This window comes from Erinaceus europaeus, unplaced genomic scaffold (genome assembly GCF_950295315.1).
Source record: "Erinaceus europaeus unplaced genomic scaffold, mEriEur2.1 scaffold_273, whole genome shotgun sequence".
NCBI classification, from domain to species: Eukaryota; Metazoa; Chordata; class Mammalia; order Eulipotyphla; family Erinaceidae; genus Erinaceus; species Erinaceus europaeus.
In genome coordinates, this window is record NW_026647253.1 from 118,632 (window position 1) to 139,416 (window position 20,785).

The 20,785-nt window shown below is 45.7% G+C and overlaps 1 protein-coding gene across 1 annotated transcript in view; it reads right to left on the minus strand.

The window, feature by feature from the left end:
- C7 (complement C7) overlaps positions 1-20,785 on the minus strand; it is a 54,615-nt gene that overhangs the window by 3,320 nt on the left and 30,510 nt on the right. Inside the window, exons 10-17 of the mRNA XM_060183866.1 lie at positions 19,240-19,406; positions 14,042-14,270; positions 12,771-12,942; positions 8,646-8,733; positions 6,141-6,273; positions 5,034-5,225; positions 3,876-3,966; positions 1,601-1,785 (exon numbers count right to left, since the gene is read on the minus strand). Of these exons, the coding sequence (XP_060039849.1) occupies positions 1,601-1,785; positions 3,876-3,966; positions 5,034-5,225; positions 6,141-6,273; positions 8,646-8,733; positions 12,771-12,942; positions 14,042-14,270; positions 19,240-19,406 (1,257 nt within the window). The remainder of the gene's footprint in view (positions 1-1,600; positions 1,786-3,875; positions 3,967-5,033; positions 5,226-6,140; positions 6,274-8,645; positions 8,734-12,770; positions 12,943-14,041; positions 14,271-19,239; positions 19,407-20,785) is intronic.

A 20,785-nucleotide genomic window follows, 5' to 3' on the forward strand; every position in this document is an offset into this window, starting at 1 on the left:
TATAGTATAAAAATTGAACCAGAGAAGAAAATAAATAATAAAAATGAAAAATTGAACCAGAGAGGTGGCTCTGTAGTATGTGAAAGGTCTCAGGTCCTACATTTTAAAAAAAATAAATTTTCTTTTCTTTTCTTTTTTTTTTTTTTTTTTGTCTCCAGGGTTATCACTGGGGCTTGGTGCCTGCACTAGAATCCACTACTTCTGGAGGCTATTTTTTCTCTTTTGTTGCCCTTGTTGTTTATTGTTGTTGCTGTTATTACTGTCATTGTTGTTGGCTAGGACAGAGAGAAATGGAGAGAGGAGGGGAAGACAGAGAGGGGGAGAGAAAGACAGACACCTGCAGACCTGCTTCACGGCCTGTGAGGCGACTCCCCTGCAGGTGGGGAGCTGGGGACTCAAACCAGGATCCTTACGCTGGTCCTTGCGCTTTGCACCACGTGCACTTAACCCACAGCACTACCGTCTGACTCCCTCTGCATCTTTTATATATTCAGAGATTTATTTGATCGGTGACTAGTCTAAAATCTTAGTACCATTACTTTTGCATTTTCAAAAGCTTGGCATTGGTGGAGCCATTTTTAAATGGAACCTGGGAACCATCACAGAGAAATTACATAACTTGTCTCATTTGAACCGGTGCAAAGGGACTGACTGCCGTAAAACACTTGTTTTAAATCGGACCTCTAGATTCCACATATGAGTGAGGCCATCTGGTAGGTGTCTTTCATCTCTTACTTTGCTAAGCATAATAACCTCCAGTTCCATCTATGTTGTCCTAATGACACAATATCATCTTTTTTTATATATTTATTTATTTATTTTCCCTTTTGTTGCCCTTGTTTTTGTTGTTGTTGTTGTTACTGATATCATCATTGTTGGACAGGACAGAGAGAAATGGAGAGAGGAAGGGAAGACAGAGAGGGGGAGAGAAAGACAGACACCTGCAGACCTGCTTCACTGCCTGTGAAGCGACTCCCCTGCAGGTGAGGAGTCAGGGGCTTGAACTGGGATCCTTATGCAGGTCCTTGCACTTTATGCCACACACACTTAACCCATTGCGCTATCACCCAATTCCCACACTATCACCTTTTTAATGGTAGAGTAATATTCCATGGAATATGAATATATATATTTCATAATTTCTTTAGCCAGTCATCTGTTGAACATCAATAAGTTCTTTTTTATAAAAATTTTAATTTATTTATTATTGGATAGAGACAGAGAGAAATTGAGAGGGTGAGGGAGACTGAGAGGGAGAGAGACAGAGAGACACCTGCAGCCCTGCTTCACCACTTGTGAAACTTTCCCCCTGCAGGTGGGGACCAGGGACTTGAACCCGGGTCCTTTAGCACTGTAATGTGCGCACTTAACCAGGTGCGCCACCACCTGGCCCTCTCAGTAAGTTCTTTCCTTATCTACTTCGCTCATCTTCCTCTCCCCTCTCCTAACAACCAATGAGTTTGTCCCTCCTCAGACACATTTTTGTCTGATCTTTGTACCAAAGTTGCAGTTCTCTGATGCCAGTGAATACTCTGCCTCTTCAGTTACCTCAGTATCTAGGTGTACGCATCTCATAGCGACACACAGCACGTGTCCTTACCATCACATTTCCCCCACAGCGGACACACGCCACAAGCTTTCTCAGCCGAAGAAGGCAGCCTGCAGCTCTGCCCACTCACGAGCGTGTAATTTCTCCCCTGGCAGCGCAGAACATGCATTTTGCAAACTGTCAAAGCTAGAGTCTTCTTGCTTCTTCCATCCTGAGCACACACATCCAAGGAGGACCTAAAAAAGGATTGTTAGTTACATTAGATACAAAACTTTCATTCTTCTTTTTTTTTTCCTCCAGGGTTATCACTGGGGCTCGGTGCCTGCACCATAAATCCACTGCTCTTGGAGGTTATTTTTCCCCCTTCTGTTGCCCTGGTTGTTTTATCATTGTTGAGGTTATTATTATTATTGATGACGTCGTTTGTTGTTGGATAGGACAGAGAGAAATGGAGAGAGAAGGGGAAGACAGAGAGGGGGAGAGAAAGACAGACACCTGCAGACCTGCTTCACCACCTGTGAAGTGACCCCCTGCAGGTGGGGAGCCGGGGGCTCGAACCAGGATCCTCATGGCGGTCCTTGCACTTTGCACCACCTGTGCTTAGCCTGCTGCGCTACCGCCTGACCCCCCCCTTCTAAAATTTTCATTCTTAAAAGCTGAAGATGGATGTAGAAGGTGGGGCTTGGACCTCGGTGCCTCATATATTACTCAGAGAGCCCCTGCATCTTCTCTTCAGGTCTTCTGAACGGGCTTATTGGCTCGTCGTTGTTATAGGCTTACAAATCTACTTTCATGGGCCAGGTGGCGGTGCACCTGGTTGGGCGCACACATTACAGCGCACAAGGACCCAGGTTCAAGCCCCGGTCCCCACCTGCAGGGGAAAGCTTTGCAAATGATGAAGCAGGACTGCAGGTGTCTCTGTCTCTCTCCCTCTCTAGCATCCCCTTCGATTTCTGACTCTCTCTATCCAATAAATAAATAAAGACAACAATAATAGTAACGTTGCTTAGGGTTGTAGCATTTCCTGAGCTGCAAAGTCAACACTGAACTCTTGGGCCCAGGTTTTCATATGTGCTTCTCGACTCGCTTCTTTTCACCTGTCACGGATATGGATCCTGGCTGTTGCTAGTCCCAGAGGACTGTTCTGTGACTTTCAGGGTCCTTGCCTCTGCCTAGCCTCGGCAGGCCAGTAGACCTCCCCTGGCCAGACTTAACCCGCCACCCTTATCCAGCCAGGACCACAACAGCAACACCCAGTGACTCCTCCGCCAGCCTCCTGCAGGGGAGCGTCTTCAAGTTAAGCGGCATCCTTACAATTCAAATACAGACGTTCTTATTTCAAGGATCTGACAAGCAGCTGCTCATTTCTCGATCGGTACTGCTTTAAAAGTTGAAACTATAAGGGAATTTCAGCTCTAGTCATCTCAAGCTCTAAGTCCTCGAGTGAGAGGAGTCTCGTCATTTTGCCGCATCTTTCATTGAGAACAAGCAGTGCTCCTGCCTTGGCCACCAGCCCGATTAGAACACCGCTCACTGCCACCGGGTTTTGGTCCTGGGGACACAAGCCAAAAAAAAAAAAAAAAAACAGGCAGCAGGCAGCAGATAGTCCGGAATAAAATGCAAAGACCTTGACGTTTTGGTGAGAAGTGCTTCTACCTAACAGTCACGAGAGCGGGAGGAACTGGGTGACTTCATCTGTCGGTGGGAATTGGGAGACAGAGTCATGAAGGGAGAACACAGGGTGCCACTCAGACTGGGGGTGGCATACTGCAACAAAGCAAGGGACTCTGGGAAGGGAAGGGGATAGAAGGGCTCAGGGAGAGGGAACTTGAGGTCCTTAGGGGGCGGGAGGGAGGTGAGAGTACTTAGCAGACACGTGTCATGCAGAATGGGGAAACCGAGCACACGTATAAAGTACTGTCATACCTGAATCCTCCCTCCCAATAAAAAAATCAATTGACGGTCAGGCGGTAGCACAGCGGGTTAAGCGCAAGTGACACAAAGCGCAGGGACCGGCATAAGGATCTTGGCTCGAGCCCCGGCTCCCCACCTGCAGGGGAGTCGCTTCCCAGGCGGTGAAGCAGGTCTGCAGGTGTCTGTCTCTCTCTCCCCCTCTCTGTCTTCCCCTCCTCTCTCCATTTCTCTCTGTCCTATCCAACAACGACAACAACAATAACAACTACAACAATAAAAACCAATAAGGGCAACAAATGGGAAAATAAATAATAAAAAATCAATTAATTAATTAATTTTCTAAGAATCAGTCCACTTTGCCCCGATTTGAAGGAAATGGAGAGCATTGCTTAGGTGCCAACACAGAGCTTACCCACACTCATAGGGCATTTTACAAACGCATCTCGAATTCTGCAGCTTCTCCCAGGGCTGGCACTCAGGCACTGCCTGTGTTGAAGGGGTGCCTTTAACAAAAGAGAGAGAGAGAAAGAGAAATGAGATCTTTGGAGACAAAGTAATGTCTCACCCAGGTTCTGTAGCTATCGCAGTCACAACAGGCTTGCCTAATAAAAAAGGAAGCTATCAAGAAAAAGCCCAAGCTCCAGTGATAACCTTTGTGGTAATTAAAATAATAATAATAATTTTAATTATCTGAGATCCCAGAAATGAAATACATTGGATTTTATAAGAATTATAGTCTCAACTATTCATAAAAGCACATTTTTAAAAACTCAGGGGGCCAGGTGGTAGCACACCTTGTTGAGTGCACACACTACAGTGTGCAATGACCCGGGTTCAAGCCCGCAGTCCCCAACTGCAGGGGGAAGCTTCATGAGTGGTGAAGCAGGGCTGCAGGTGTCTCTCTATCTCTCTCCATATCTCCCTCTCCCCTCTTGATTTCTGGCTGTCTCTATCCAATAAATTAAAAGATTTTTTTTATTTTTAAAAAGAAAGTAAAGGGGGTCAAGCGGTAGCGCAGCAGGTTAAGCACACGTGGCGCCAAGCACAAGGACCAGCATAAGGATCCCGGTTCGAGGCCCCCAGCTCCCCACCTGCAGGGGAGTCGCTTCACAAGTGGAGAAGCAGGTCTGCAGGTGTCTGTCTTTCTCTCCCCCTCTCTGTCTTCCCCTCCTCTCTCCATTTCTCTCTGTCCTATCCAACAACGAACGACATCAACAACAATAATAACCACAACAAGGCTACAACAACAAGGGCGACAAAAGGGGGGGAAAATGGCCTCCAGGAACAGTGGATTCATGGTGCAGGCACTGAGCCCCAGCAATAACCCTGGAGGCAAAAAAAAAAAAAGTAAAAACAAAAATAGTAATAAAAGTTTTTTTTAAATGGACTGTTCTAGCTGTCGTTGTAGTCCCCGAGTGTCTCTGTGCAGGTACAAGACATATTGCTCAAGTGCTGATGACCTCCAGGGAGGGACAGGGATGGGGAGGACAGTGATGATGACTCAGTCCCGAAGGACCTGCCACTAAGACTCTTGCTGCAGGGTCCTGGGCCAGAGCCGGGCGCCACTCACCTTGCTGCACACAGCGAAGAGTCTCTGTCTCGGGACTCCACTTCAGGCTGGACCCACAGAGAGACGCTGAAGGGCCTTCCAAGGACATGCCCCCCGGGCAGGAGAAGGCCACCTTCTCACCAACCATGTAGAAAGGCTTCTGGGGCTGGCTCTGTAAGCCGCCCGCCAGTGCCGGTAGAACACATGCAATTTCTGAAGGCGAAAGACAACAGGACAGAAAGGTCACACAGGCTCCTAAGCTGAATATGGGCCCCAGGTCACATCAGATCATTGGGGTTTACAGTCAATAATATTTATACCCCTTTCCCATATTTGGGAGCTACTCTCTTCCCTGATCCAGCTTTCTGGCCCTTCTGCCAGCCGTGACAGCATCTCCCCAGACAGTAACTTGGGTCCACCTGCATGTCAGATTTCAGACTCAGGAAAAAAAAAAAAAAAAACTAAAGGGTCATGGGCCCTTTGGAATATAACTAAAATAGGCCTACTAGCTATCTACAAAACAGCTATTCATATAAACTATTCATATAAATTATTCCAGCCTTTCGGTTCATGATCAGTCAACAATTTGGCTGATCAATTATTTGGTTTTATATGTTCACTCTTTTTTCAGCCACCAGGTTCCAGATGCTACCATGATGCCAACCTGACTTCCCTGGGCAGACGACCCCACCAATGTGTCCTGGAGCCCCACTTCCTCAGAGCCCTGCCCCACTAGGGAAAGAGAGAGACAGGCTGGGAGTATGGATCCACCTGCCAACGCCTATGTCCAGCAGAGAAGCAATTACAGAAGTCAGACCTCCCACCTTCTGCACTCCATAATGACCCTGGGTTCATGCTCCCAGAAGGATAAAGAATAGGAAAGCTATCAGGGGAGGGGATGGGAAAAAGAATTCTGGTGGTGGGAACTGCGTAGGATTGTACGCAGTCATTGTCCTCTCATCCTATGGTCATGTCAATATTTCCATTTTATAAATAAATTTAAACAAACAGGAGCTGTTTAAGGAATTGGAAGTCAAAGCGTTGGGCATACTGGGCGAGGTCATTTACTCAGGCTCGTTCTTTTCTGCGTTGTTCTTCCACATGAAGTTCGGTCTGGCGGCTACTTACTCTGACAACGCATTTCCCCAACAAGCCACAGTAAGTCTTCTCCACATCTGGCAACAGCGTCTCCAACAAGAGAATAGCCATCGTTGCAAGTGTATACTACGCTTTTGCCAACCGGAAACGTGGCATCCTGACTCTTAAGTAAAAATAAAGAAGAGAAGAAGAGTATGTCCTTTTCTGCATTCACACATGATCACACACACATTATATGCTATAAAAGTCGTGCCTGCCATCTTTGATTCATCAGACATGAGGCCCAGGAATGGGGCACAGTGGCTTAAGTGCTGGACTTGAAGCATGAGACCTTGCTTTGATCCCTGACACCCATGTGGTACTCTGGTTCTCTCTCCCTCACCCTCTTCCTACAATTAATAAATAAAAGAACGGGCCAGGCAGTGGCACACCTGGTTGAGCGCGCATGTCACAATGTGCAAGGACTTAGGTTTGAGTGCCTGGTCCCCATCTGCAGGGGGAAGGTCTGCCAGTGGTGAAGCAGGGCTGCAGGTGTCTCTCTGTTTCTCTCCTCTTGATTTCTGGCTGTTTCTTTCCAATAAATAAAGATAGTTAGAAAAATAAATAGAAGAAATATTTGGAAAAGAAACCTCAGATAAGCTCTGTTTAAATAACTAGCTTAGAGAATTGTCTATAGAAAAATTTCCCAGGGCCAGGCAGTTGTGCACCTGGTTAAGCACTCAAATTACAGTGAGCAAGGACCCAGGTTCAAGCCCCCAGCTGCAGGGGGAAGCTTTATAAGCGGTAAAGCAGGGGTGCAGGTGTCTCTCTGTCTCTCTCCCTCTCTGTCTCCCCTTCCCCTCTCAATTTCTCTCTGTCTCTATCCAATAATAAATAAATAAAAATATTTTAGAAGAGTTGTGGTATGTATACACACTGGAATATGATTCAGCTATTAAAAATGTTGAATTCACCTTCTTTACCTCATCTTGGTAAAATCACTTTTACCAAGTTGAAAAAATCACTTTAAGTGAGATCAGTCAGATACAAAAGAATGAATCTGGGATAATCTCACTCATAGACAGAAGTTGAAAGACAGGATCAGAAGGGAAAACTCTAAGCAGAACTGCACCAAAGTGAAAGACTCGGGGGCGGGGGGCCTTCGGGTCCTGGAACATGATGGCAGAGGACCTAGTGGGGCGGAACTGTTACGTGGAAAACTGGGAATGTTACGCATGGACAAACTCTGGAACATGATGGCAGAGGACCTAGTGGGGCGAAACTGTTATGTGGAAAACTGGGAATGTTACGCATGGACAAACTATTGTATTTTACTGCTGACTGTAAACCATTAGTCTCGCAATAAAGAAATTAAAAAAGAAAATATTTCCCTAATATAATTTTAGGCAACAACACTGGTGCGACTATTAACTGAAGTAACATCATTAATGTCATTATATTATAACGTACTGCTTGTTCTGAACTATGAGGCTCGATGCGAAACATTTGACTAAAACTACAGTAGTGAAAGCTACTCAGTACTGATTCCCTTATACTCTAGTGCGAGCTACCCGAGTACTGATTCCCTTACACTCTAGTGCGAGCCACTCAAGTACTGATTCCCTTACACTCTAGTGCGAGCTACTCGAGTACTGATTCCCTTACACTCTAGTGCGAGCTACCCGAGTACTGATTCCCTTATACACTAGTGCGAGCTACTTGAGTACTGATTCCCTTACACTCTAGTGCGAGCTACCCGAGTACTGATTCCCTTATACACTAGTGTGAGCTACTCGAGTACTGATTCCCTTACACTCTAGTGCGAGCTACCCGAGTACTGATTCCCTTACACTCTAGTGCGAGCCACCCGAGTACTGATTCCCTTACACTCTAGTGCGAGCCACTCGAGTACTGATTCCCTTACACTCTAGTGCGAGCTACCCGAGTACTGATTCCCTTCCACTCTAGTGCGAGCCACCCGAGTACTGATTCCCTTCCACTCTAGTGCGAGCCACCCGAGTACTGATTCCCTTACACTCTAGTGCGAGCCACTCAAGTACTGATTCCCTTACACTCTAGTGCGAGCCACCCGAGTACTGATTCCCTTACACTCTAGTGCAAGCTACTAGAGTACTGATTCCCTTACATTCTATATCCCCTCCCCTCCCCTGACAGCTTTCCTATTCTCTATCCCTCTGGGAGTATGGAAGCCCGACCTTCCACCTTCTGCACCCCATAATGACCCTGGGTCCATACTCCCAGAGGAATAAAATATAAGGAAGCTATTAGGGGAGGGGATGAGATATGGAGATCTGGTGGTGTGAATTGTGTGGAGTTGTACCCCTCTTATCCTACAGTTTTGTTAATGTCTCCTTTTTTAAATAAATTTTAAAAAAGAATAAAAGACACAACTAACACCCTCACCACTCAGAATATAATGTGCTCATAACATATTTTTAGCACTGCTTCATCACGGAAGCAGGAAAGGGTATAGCATCAGCAGAGGCACAGAGCTTGAAGTAACTGTGAAGGGGGAAAAAAAATCTTACAACCAACCTGAACAAACCCATCTTGCAAAGCAGGAGGTGCTGGACAGAACTCCGTGGGAACCAAAGACAAGGGAAAGCAGTGCGGCTCCAGCAACCTGCAAGGAGAAAGAAAGAAAACACAGTTCCTGTGACATATCCCCACAGTTTCATGAATCTTTTCTACCACAGTGGATGTTTAACTTGCATACAAAGGAGCTCCACTCATGCCAACAGCTGCTGATGTGACCTGTCCTTTCCAAAGTCAGCATCTGACGACACACTGAGATAAAAAGGCCTGACCATGAACCAACGCTTCCAAAAGGTAACGACTGGGTGAGCAGTAGGACAAAAAGCAGACAGAGGGAGTCGGGCGGTGGCGCAGCCGGTTAAGCGCACGTGGCACAAAGCACAAGGACTGGCGTAAGGATCCCGGTTCCAGCCCCCGGCTCCCCACCTGCAGGGTCGTCGCTTCACAGGCGGTGATGCAGGTCTGCAGGTGTCTGTCTTTCTCTCCCCATCTCTGTCTTCCCCTCCTCTCTCCCCATTTCTCTCTGTCCTATCCAACAATGAATGACATCAACAACAATATTAACCACAACAAGGCTACAACAAGGGCAACAAAAGGGGGAAAAAATGGCCTCCAGGAGCAGGGGATTCATGGTGCAGGCACTGAACCCAGCAATAACCCTGGAGGCAAAAAAAAAAAAAAAGACACAAAGGAGGAGAAGAAAAATAATGAAAATAATTGCTCAATATGCCTTCTTTCTATGATTCTTGGCACACATTACCGTGCTCAAGGATCCGGCGGCTTCCAGCTCCTTCTCCCCATCTGTGTGTGGGGGGGTATTTTTTACAAACAGTGCAGTGCTGCAGGTGTCTCCTTCCCTCACTAGTTCTTCCTTGACTCTCAATTTTTCTGTTTCTACTAAAAAAAAAAATAAAAGGAGAAAAAAAGTGGGAGAAGTGACCACTAGTAGTGGTAGCTTCACAATACAGGAACAGACTCCAGCAATAGTCCTGGTGACAAAACAGATAAGTACCCTCCGTCTCAGGCCTACTTTTGCTCCCAGAGTTTAGTTCTGGAATTCCTTTGTCACAGAATTAATTTTATGTTTACGTGTGGATTCATGATGCTGCAAGGATAGCAACAAAAATAACTATTTGTGGTGGCTGAACTTAGTGTCCTGTGTCCCTCAGTTGCTCTTCAAATGCAGCCTGTCCCCACTCACAGTGACAGTGTTCCTCTGAGATGTTTTGCACAGACACAGTCTCCAAACACTGGAATGACTCTACAAGGTGGCAGAGATGTGATCTGTATCAGAAGTGGAATTGTATCTAGTCTGTTGAGCTCCTCTGAGCATAGCCTGCCTGCTTCCCACATGGCAATCTCTGCAGGAAATTAATGATAAAATCAGCAAGGATGGTGGTGGTGGTGACGTCAATCATCACAAAATAGGGCTTTTCAATAGCGCCTCTGAGGTCGAGGTACACCAGTACTCCTTCCACCCCAGCAAAAACAAGATCTGAGGGAAAACAGCCTGCGAGTGTTGCCTTCTCACTCTCTTTAAATATTGTACTGGAAAAATGTTTTCCAAACAAGATTGTCTCGATGATACTTCTCAGCTGAGTCTCTGCACTCTCGCCACACTCCAAGAAGACTAGAAATGTGAAGGTTGATCATCCCCTTTGGAGGCCAGGAGATGGCGCACTTGGTAAAGCAGATATGCTCAAGGACCCAGGTTCAAGCACCAGGTCCCTGCCTTCAGGGGCAAAGCTTCACAAACCTGGACTGGAGTTGGTGTATTGCACCAAAGTATAAGACTCTGGGGTGGGGGGGGGGGGGGTTCAGGTCCTGGAATATGATGGCAGAGGACCTAGTGGGGGTTGTATTGTTGTGTGAAAAAATGAGAAATGTTATGCATATACAAACCATTATATTTACTGTCGACTGTAAAACATTAATTCCCCAATAAAGAAATTAAAAAGGGGCCAGGTAGTGGCACGCCTGGTTGAGCGCACATGTTACAGTGCACAAGGACCCAGGTTCGAGCTTTACAAGTGGTGAAGCAGGGCTGCAGGTGTCTCTCTGTCTCTCACCCTTTCTATCCCTCCCTTCCCTCTCAATTTTTGACTGTCTCTATCCAATAAATAAATAAAAATATTTTTAAAAGAAAGAAAAAAAGAAGAAGTTTAAAAATAAGAAGACACAAAGCAGATCTTGGTCTGGGTTTAGCATATTGCACCAAAGTAAAAGACTCTAGGGTGGGTGGTGGGGAGAATACAGATCCAAGAAGGATGACAGAGGACCTAGTGGGGGTTGAATTGTTATGTGGAAAACTGGGAAATGTTATGCGTGTACAAACTATTGTATTTACTGTTGACTGTAAAACATTAATTCCCCAATAAAGAAATTTAAAAAAGAAAAATACTGGGTGGCGGGGGAGGGTTCAGGTCCAGGAACAGGGTGGCAGAGGAGGACCGAGAGGGAGGGGGTTGAGTTGTTATGTGGAAACCAGAAATGTTACACCTGTGCGAGCCACTGGGTTTCACTGTAGATTGTAAACCATTAATCCCCCCAATAAAGGGGGGGATCATGAAGCTTTTTGCATAGAAAAATACATCATGCCTTCCAGACACCTCAGAAAAAAAGAAGGGAAGGCAACATCATAGAGAAAATGGGCAAAAAATACAGAGAGACAAAGACAGCTTTAGGCATAAAGTCAGCCCTTTTCTGTGACCTTGGAAGAACTACTGCAGTTTCCAATGGAGGGAATAGAGACACGGGCTCTGATGGAGGCAGTGGTATGGAATTATCTACCCCTGTGATCTTACAGTTCTGAAGATCAACATTAAATCACTAATAAATTTAAGTAATTTTTAATTAATTTTTAAAAAGAAAACAAAGAAAGGAAGAAAAATCAAGGCCATAGGAAAAAATGGACAAATATGTAGATAGATAATAGTAGATAGGTAGATAGATAGGTAGATAGATAGATAGATAAGATTCGTAGTCAACCTATATCTGTGATCTCAGGAGAAGTAAGATCACATCAGGGGAGGAGATGAGGACACAGAAATCTGGTGGTGGGAAAGGTGGGAAATTATATCCCTATTATCTTACAATTTTGTAAATCACTAATAAGAATTTTTCTAACTGCAGAGGCACTGATAGATTTAAAAGAACCAAAAAAAAAAAAAGACAGGATATAATTACAGTATTAAATGTTCATCTTGGTTTTTTTTTTATTCTTTTTATTTTATTTTATTTTATTTATTCCCTTTTGTTGCCCTTGTTGTTTTATTGTTGTAGTTATTATTGATGTCATTGTTGTTGGATAGGACAGAGAGAAATGGAGAGAGGAGGGGAAGACAGAGAGGGGGAGAGAAAGACAGACACCTGCAGACCTGCTACACCGCCTGTGAAGGGACCTGCCTGCAGGTGGGGAGCCGGGGGCTCGAACCAGGATCCTGACGCCGGTCCTTGAGCTTAGCGCCACCTGCGCTTAACCCGCTGTGCTACAGCCCGACTCCCGTTCATCTTGTTTTTACGCCATATTATCCATACAGTGATGTGAGTACCTCAAGACCATCATCATTAAATAGAATCGTCAACACCGTTAATATTTCCATACGCTAGACCCTTTCTCCATTGTATTAACTGGCTTAGAGACTGCCCTATCTCCACACTGCCAGAACAAATAACCACAGCTTAAAAGAAATTACTCCTAAGCACTGTAACCTTCCAACAGCAGGAACCCTGCGTCCCATGTGAACAGTCTCTCTTTTTTTCTTTATTTTCATTTATAAAAAGGAAACACTGACAAAAACCATAGGATAAGAGGGGTACAACTCCACACAATTCCCACCACCAGAACTCCGTATCCCATCCCCTCCCCTGATAGCTTTCCTATTCTCTATCCCTCTGGGAGCATGGACCCAGGGTCATTGTGGGAAGCAGAAGGTGGAAGGTCTGGCTTCTGTAACTGCTTCCCCGCTGAACATGGGCGTTGACAGGTGGATCCATACTCCCAGCCTGTCTCTCTCTTTCCCTAGGGGGCAGGGCTCTGGGGAAGTGGGGCTCTGGGGGCAGCCTCTTACGCCTGTGTGCCAACCACTACATTCTACAAAACTGCCAAGGTCGTGGCTTTCATACCGGAGGTGTTCCAGCTCCTCGTCCCCACAGGGTCTGCTTTCTGACGCTTCTCCAGCACAGAATTTCCCACCCCCACTGGCAGGCGGGTTGTTGCATTCTCGACTCCTGACTTTCTTCCCTTGGACACATGGGCCCCATGAGGACCAGCAACTCCAACCTCCATCAACCCCTCCTGGAAGATAAGAGAGAGGCGGTTTAGAACGGACTTGGGGCCAATTTCAGGGCTCAGCGTGCTGTTGGCTGCTCAGGGCAGTTACTGGCAGAGGAGACAACTGCTGGTTCGTCACCTTCCTTCTGTTTGCTGAGGTTTTTCTAAAGCAGCCAGAGGCATCGGGTGATGGTGCAGCCACATGGTACCAGGCATGAGAACCTAGGTTCAAGCCCCCAGTCCCCGAGTGCAGGAGGGGAGCTTCACGAGTTATGAAGCAGTGCTGCAGGTGTGTCTGTCTTTTACCTACCTCACTTTCAATTTCTCTCTGCCCTGTCAAATAAGAGAAAGAAAAAAAGGATAGGAGAGGAGGGGAGGAGAGGGGAGGGGAGGGGAGGGGAGGGGAGGGGAGGGGAGGGGAGGGGAGGGGAGAGGAGGGAAGAGGAGGGGAGAGGAGAGGAGGGGAGAGGGTGATAGGGAAAGTGGATTTGTTGAACAGACACTGAGCCCCAATGATAACCTGGTGGAAATCATTAAAATTAAGTTAAAGGCTCAGAATGTCTCCACAAATTAAGATGGTCCAGAATTAGGCCACAGCAGCTCATTTCTTACGATACCTTATGTATGTTTATCACTTCACAACTGTTTCGAGGCACATTCACACAGACATTGCATCATTCACTTATTCACTTCCCAGAAAATGAATCCAAGTGGAGGCGAGGTGCGGTGTCATCCTCATTTAAGTACCCAAGGAAGTGGCCAGAAAACAGCTCACCCGATCCAGACCAGTCCTCACCCTTAGGTCCGAGTGCCGGCCCCCCATCAGAACACCTGGGCGACATCACAGGAGCGTATGCCAGCTAGAGCCGGCCACCGTGTATCTCCTGTTCCTGCCCCTCTCTCCTCTCTGTCTTTTTCGCTTTCGTATAAAATGAAAATGATCTAGTGAAAAGTCACTCAGCAGCAGTGACGAACACACCCGAGACCCTACAGTGGCACAAATAAATAAGTAAACAGATTTCCTTCTTTGCGAACAAAAAGCAGCAACCTTGCAGGTGCTAAGAGGAGAAAGTCATGACTTTTCAATGTGCCCAGCACGACTGAGAATAGGCAGCTCACTCACCTGCCTGGTCCCCCACCAGGACTCCGTGCTCACACGCCACGCCAAACGTGTACGGTTTACAATGACAACGACACTGCGTCCCCTCCACGGCGGCCAGGCCACCATTCTGACAAGGCTGGCAGTGGCAGGGGTCAAATTCATCCAGATATTCCTCAAGAGCCCGTTTCAGGTACAGTCTTTTCACGGAAGCACAGGGTACTTCTTTGACTAACTCATACAAAGGAGTCAGCTAGACAGGTTAAAAAAAAAAAAAAACACGACGGTCAGAGCATTTCCCTGTGGTATTCAGGCTCAACTCCATGTAAAAGAAATCAAAAATTGCCCTTGATGCTGACTGCAATTGTTTCTCTCTAAACTAAAATCAAAATCAATCACTTCCCTTGCAAGATAAACATGGAGAAAATTGGAATCCGTAAAAAATACCTTTTCAATATTTATTTATTTATTCCCTTTTGTTGCCCTTGTTGTCTTATTGTTGTAGTTATTGTTGTCCTTGGTATCATCGTTGTTGGATAGGACAAAGAGAAATGGAGAGAGGAGGGGAAGACAGAGAGGGGGAGAGAAAGACAGACACCTGCAGACCTGCTTCACAGCCTGTGAAGCGACTCCCTTGCAGGTGGGGAGCAGGGGCTCGAACTAGGATCCTTCCGCTAGTCCTTGTGCTTTGTGCCATGTGGGCTTCCGCCTGACTCCCAAGAAATATTCTTTATTTGGGGAGCTACTCTTTTCCTGATCCAGCTTTCTAGGCCTATTCCCAACTCTGCCAGCATCTTCCCAAGATAACACTTTCAGCCCCCTGCCTGTTAGCTGTCAGGCTCAGGCAAAAATTAGTAAAGTCACGGGTCCCTTGGAATATACCTAAAATAGACTTCCTGACTTCTTTTAACATGAAGACCCCAAATCTCATCTGCTCTATTTTTACCTTTTGGTTCTTGATTATTAAACAATTTGTTCTGCTTTATATCTTAATGCTTTTCAGTCACCAAGTTGCAGATGCCACCATGACGTCAACCTGACCTCTCTGGGCAGACGCCCTCACCCATGTGTCCAGGAACCTCCCCTCCCCAGAGCCCTGCCCCACTAGGGACAGACAGAGACAGGCTGGGGGTGTGGATCCACCTGCCAACACCCATGTCCAGTGGAGAAGCAATGGCAGAAGCCAGAACTCCCTCCTTCTGTCCCTATAGAGGTCTTTGGTCCATCCTCCCAGAGGGCTAAAGAATAGGAAAGCTTCCAATGGAGGGGATGAGATAGGGAACTCTGGTGGTGGAAACTGTGGAATTATACCCCTCTTATCCCACAATCTTGTCGATCATTATTAAATTACTAATTAAAAAAGAAGAAATATTCTTTATATCTTGTGTGTCTGAATTAAGAAAACTAAACCGATAGGCCATTTGTTTTCTAGATAGTGAAACAGTGTAGTTTTGCCCCTGCCAGATGGAGTAAAGGGCAATACACTTAAATGGCAATAAAGCAGGTACAACTCGCTTTGCTGTGAGATTTCCTGACTCCTCCGAGAGACAGAACAAGTGGAGGCCATGATTCTTCCTGCCTAGAGGAGTTTCTGGCAAGTGGGCACCATGGCTCTGAGTTAGAAACGTCCAAAGGAAAGCAAGTTCAGAAAGCAGATGTTTTGGTGACGCTTTAGCGACTTGCTTTCCCAGAAACAAAAAGGCTCTGCTTATACTGATTGTCAATTGTGATAGCTACTACTCCATCAGGGCGTTTTCAAAATGGAGTTAAAAGAGAAATACGGGGGTTGGGCGGTAGTGCAGCAGGTTAAGCACAGGTGGCACAAAGCGCAAGGACCAGAGTAAGAATCCTGGTTAGAGCCCCCGGCTCCCCACCTGCAGGGAAGTCACTTCACAGGCGGTGAAGCAGGTCTGCAGGTGTCTGTCTTTCTCTCCCCCTCTCTGTCTTCCCCTCCTCTCTCCATTTCTCTCTGTCCTATCCAACAACAATTACATCAATAACAACAACAACTACAGTAAAACAACAAGGGCAACAAAATGGAATAAATAAATAAAATAGTCTTTTCCTTTTAAAAAAAAGAAAAGAGAAATATATCAGTGACTCTTTTTTTAAAGATTTTACTTTTTATTTATTATTTATTTGACAGAGACAAAGAAAAACTTAAATGGAAGGAAAAGACAGAGAGGGAGGGAGAAAGAGAGGCACCTGTAGACCTGCTTAAACACTTGTGAAGTTTCCCCGCTGCAGGTGGGGACCAGGGACTTGAACCCAGATCCTTGAGCACTGTTAACACATGTGCTCAACTGAGTACACCACCACCTGACCCCTCATTAACTTTTTGTATAAATCTTTTTTGTTAATTTTTAATAGAGTATCACTCCTCCATTGGTGATATTCTCTCTCTCTCCCTCCTTTTTGATTTGTTTTGTTTTGTTTTATTTTGTTTCTAATTTTTTCTCTTTTCTACTTTTTTAATTTTTATTTATTTTATCTATTTGTTACCAGATAGAGACAGAGAGAAATTGAGAGGGGAGGGCAAGATAGGGAGGGAGAGAGACAGAGAGACACCTGCAGCCCTGCTTCACCACTCATGAAGCTTCCCCCCCTGAAGATGGGGACCAGGGGCTTGAACCCGAGTCCTTGTGCCCTATAATCTGTGCGCTTAGCCAGGAGTGCCACCGCCTGACCCCTGGATTATTTGTTTCGTTTATAGCACTTGGCCCTCGCATACACAGTCTATGCACTTAGGATGAAGAGAACTTCCCACCCCCAACATTACTGAGTTTTGAGAAACTCTCTGGGCTGGCTGGAGCACACCACTGAGGAGACTGAGTCAGTAATATCGGAGTCCTCCAACTCTGCCAGAACTCTCTCACGCTGAACAGCACTGCATGCTCAAATGTCTGCACAGCGGCTGCTCCTTCTGCTGCTCTCTCTCCCACCTAGATACTAAGTTAACAAAGAGATGTCATATGACAGCACATGAATGACGCTATGTGACGTGTCATATTACTCCGTGTCACTCCGCACAGTTCTGTGTGGGAAGGTGCACAGTGAAGAACGAGAAAGAACATTGGTTTTCTTCTTGATGAGAAATGTAGGATTTGTGGGAGCCGAGTGGTGGTGCACCCAACAGAGCACTCAAGGACTCAGGTTCAAATCCTGGGTCCCCACCTGCATGAGGAAAATTTCACTAGCAGTGAGGCAGAGATGCAGATGTCTCTATCTCTCCTTCTCTGTCTACTCCTTATCTCTCAATTGCTCTCTGTCTCTAAAATAACAAGACACTAGTTCCCCCACCATACAGTCACCAAGTCCCAGAGATAATCCTGAGAGCAAAAAAAAGGGAATTTTTGAAGAACTGTATGTGATACTGACCATGATAAAGACAGTCATTTTGAATATGAGTGGAAGATAAAATTTCCCAGAAAAAAAAAAAAAAAAACAGAAAACTTTCCCCTTCTCACTCTTTAAATATTTTTAAGAAGTTTAAATAAAAAATAATAATAATAATTCCAAAATGCTCTCCTTCTCACCACTCAGCAAGCTTCAGTGGTTGAGAAAAAAGAATGGGGATGGGGGGAGTCGGGCGGTAGCGCAGCAGGATAAGCGCAGGTGGCGCAAAGCTCAAGGACCGGCAGAAGGATCCCGGTTCCCCTGCTCCCCACCTGCAGGGGAGTCGCTTCACAGGCGGTGAAGCAGGTCTCAGGTCTGCAGCTATCTGTCTTTCTCTCCCCAGAGGAGCAGTGGATTCGTGGTGTAGGACCTAGCCTCAGCAATAACTCTGAAAGCAAAAAAAGAAAAGAAGAAAAAAAAAAAGAAAAAAAGAGAGAGAGAAAGAAGAATGGAAAGGGAAATGCAAAGTAGAAATTAACTGAATTTAGAGCACGGCACCAAAGTGAAAAATTCTGGGGGAGGGGAAAGCAGAGGGTAGGATTTTCAGCTCCACTATAGGGGTCTGAGGGTAGGGACGCAGACCTTTGGTGGTGGGAATGGTGTTCATATACACTTCTAGGAACTCACAAAGAAAGAATTCCAAAACACTGTTCTCCCCACCACTCAGCAAGCTCCAGGCCTTCTAGCCCATCTGCCATACCTGTTACAGAACACACGCATTTCTTTAACGACTGCACCTGCACAAGACCTTGCTGCTTCTTTTCCTCTTGGTCCCTCCTTGTGAATGTGCACAGTAGATCAACTTTTCATTACTAGGTTGCTGACCCAATTTCTTCCATAAACCCTGTGGCTTTTATTGTGCAATTTTGCCTAGCTCTCTTTCAGAAATACATGCATTGTGCTGTAAAACAAATGTCTACCAATGAAACATCCTACAATTCCACCACCCAAATGAGCCCTATGTCGTTATTTATTTGTTTTTTCCTTTTTAACCACAGCACTGCTCAGCTCTGGCTTATGGTGGTGCTGAGGATTGAACATGGAGCCTTTTGGTGCCTCAGGCATGAAGGTTTTCTTGCAGACACATTCAACTATCTCCCCAGCCCTGATTTCATCTTGATTTATATAAGCCCAGAAGTCTGTAAGCCTTGACCACAGGAAGATAAACTGATAAATATAAAAGTAGGTGAACTGGGTTAAGTACACATAGTACAAAGCTCAAGGACCTGTACAAGGATCTGGGTCCGAGCCCCTGACTCCCCACCTGCAGGGGGTCGCTTCACAAGCACTGAAGCAAGTTTGCAGGTGTCCATCTTTATCCCTCCCCCTCATCTCTCAAATTTCTCTTTGCCCTATAAAATAAAAAAAGAGAGAGAGAGAAAGAGAAATATGGCCTCCAGGAGCAGTGGATTCATAGTGCTGGCACCAAACCCAGTAATAACTCTGGAGATAAAATAAAATAAAGTAAAATAAAATAAAAATAGGCAAACCTAATGGTTCCTCTTGCAAGAATCTGTAACTACTCTGAACTAAGGGCCAAGCAAACAATCAAATTATGTCAAAAGCTTGAAATGCAAATTCTGCCACTGATTTCTCTGGGGATCAGCAAGATATTTAACCTTTACAACTGCAATGTGGACATACAGGGTAATGAACCTTCTGCTTCCTGTTATTACATACACATTCATTTCACTACACAAAGCAGAATTGAGATACAGAACATGCTAATTACAGCCTGCTCTACTTAACCACCTTGCTTTAACCTCCTTTTCCCAATGCACAGACACATGACTACATGCTGCGTCTTTAATCAGAGCCTCACGCACCTTCTGCTTTATGACCTGGGGAAGGTCGGTCACTGAACCCGCCCAGGCAGCATAACGCTGTCTGTTTCCCGCAGGGTTATCTAGCTCCAAGTAGCTCAGACCAGACACTAAACCCGAACGGCCGCCTCGGACAAATGGGCTTCCTCGCAGCACGTTGCTCTCACTGCCTATACAGAGAGAAATCAAAGGAAAAGAAAGTCAGGCATGTGAGCAAAATTAAAATGCGAACACAAATGTAAAAACTGCCAGGCACTGAGACACCAGCTGTCCAACTACATAACATGGCGGGGGGGGGAGGCAAAACTATAGAGATAGCTTTTTACCAGGGTGGAAATTGACTTTTCTTTTTTATTTATTTATTATTAGATAAAGATAGAGAAATTGAGCAGGGTGGGGAAGAGAGAGGAAGAGAGAGACAGAGAGACAGCTGCTATTCTACTTCACCACTTGTGAAGCTTTCCCCTTAAAGGTGGGGTCCAGGGCCTTGAACCCGGATCCTTGAGCACTGTAGTGTGTACACTTAACCAGATGCACCACTGCCTGGCCCCTGGGAATTTACTTTTCAAAAAAACACGTATGGACCTTAAAGTGCCTATATTCAGCAAGATAAGTCAGGAAATAAGACACTTGGTTTTCCTCTTTTGTTAAATATTAATTTCAATAGTAAATGAACTGGAAAATTCCAACTGGCTTCAGTGTTCCTGACTGGAAACATGAACCGTGACTAGCTTTCAAGAAGGAAGGCTCTGCACACATCGCCACACCCAAGGACCTAGGTGCAAACCCCTTCTCCCCACCTGCAGGTGACAAGCTGCACAGGCAGTGACCAGGTCTGCACCTGTCTATTGTTCTTTCTATTCCCTCTCAATTGCTCTCTGTCCTATTAAATTTTTAAAAAATGGGGGCAGGGAAATGGCTGCTAGGAACTACGGGTTCGTTTCTCTACCTTGCCACTGCCGTTCATTCCTACTCATCCGTGTGAGGCACATTCCTTTGCTTGCCCTGTAGACGTGCACTTACTCTGTCACTAATTCAGAGGAAAGCTGAGTATCTCTCATGCCATAAATCAAGCCCAGAAATACAGTGGTAGCATAAGTATCACCTTTACCTTCAGGAGACAGATAACTTAAACATTCTCTCTCCCTCTCTCTCGACATTAAAAAAAAAAAAGGAAGGCTTTCGCAGTTAATTTTTTTTTAGGGTATTTAATATTGTTCTGGGCACACAATAAATGCTACGTGTTCGCCAAGTACAGAATCAAAGCAGTGAGAAGTTCCTGATTGCCACCCGGTTGAAAGCTGTGTCAGCATCTTCCCAAAGCTTCCACTTCTACCTAGGTTTCCGGATCACCACACTGACTTCCTGCAGAGAACGTGTCCTCCTCCCTCATCACGCAAGCTCCAGAGACGCACCATCACTGCTGGGATGTACCGTGGGCTCCATAGCTGGCAAATGCAGGTTGTGAATAGCAAGCAGACTCTGTCTCCTTCCTTCTTACAGTCATCTATTTATATTCTCCTGCCCCTTGCCCCAGAAAAATTCTCAC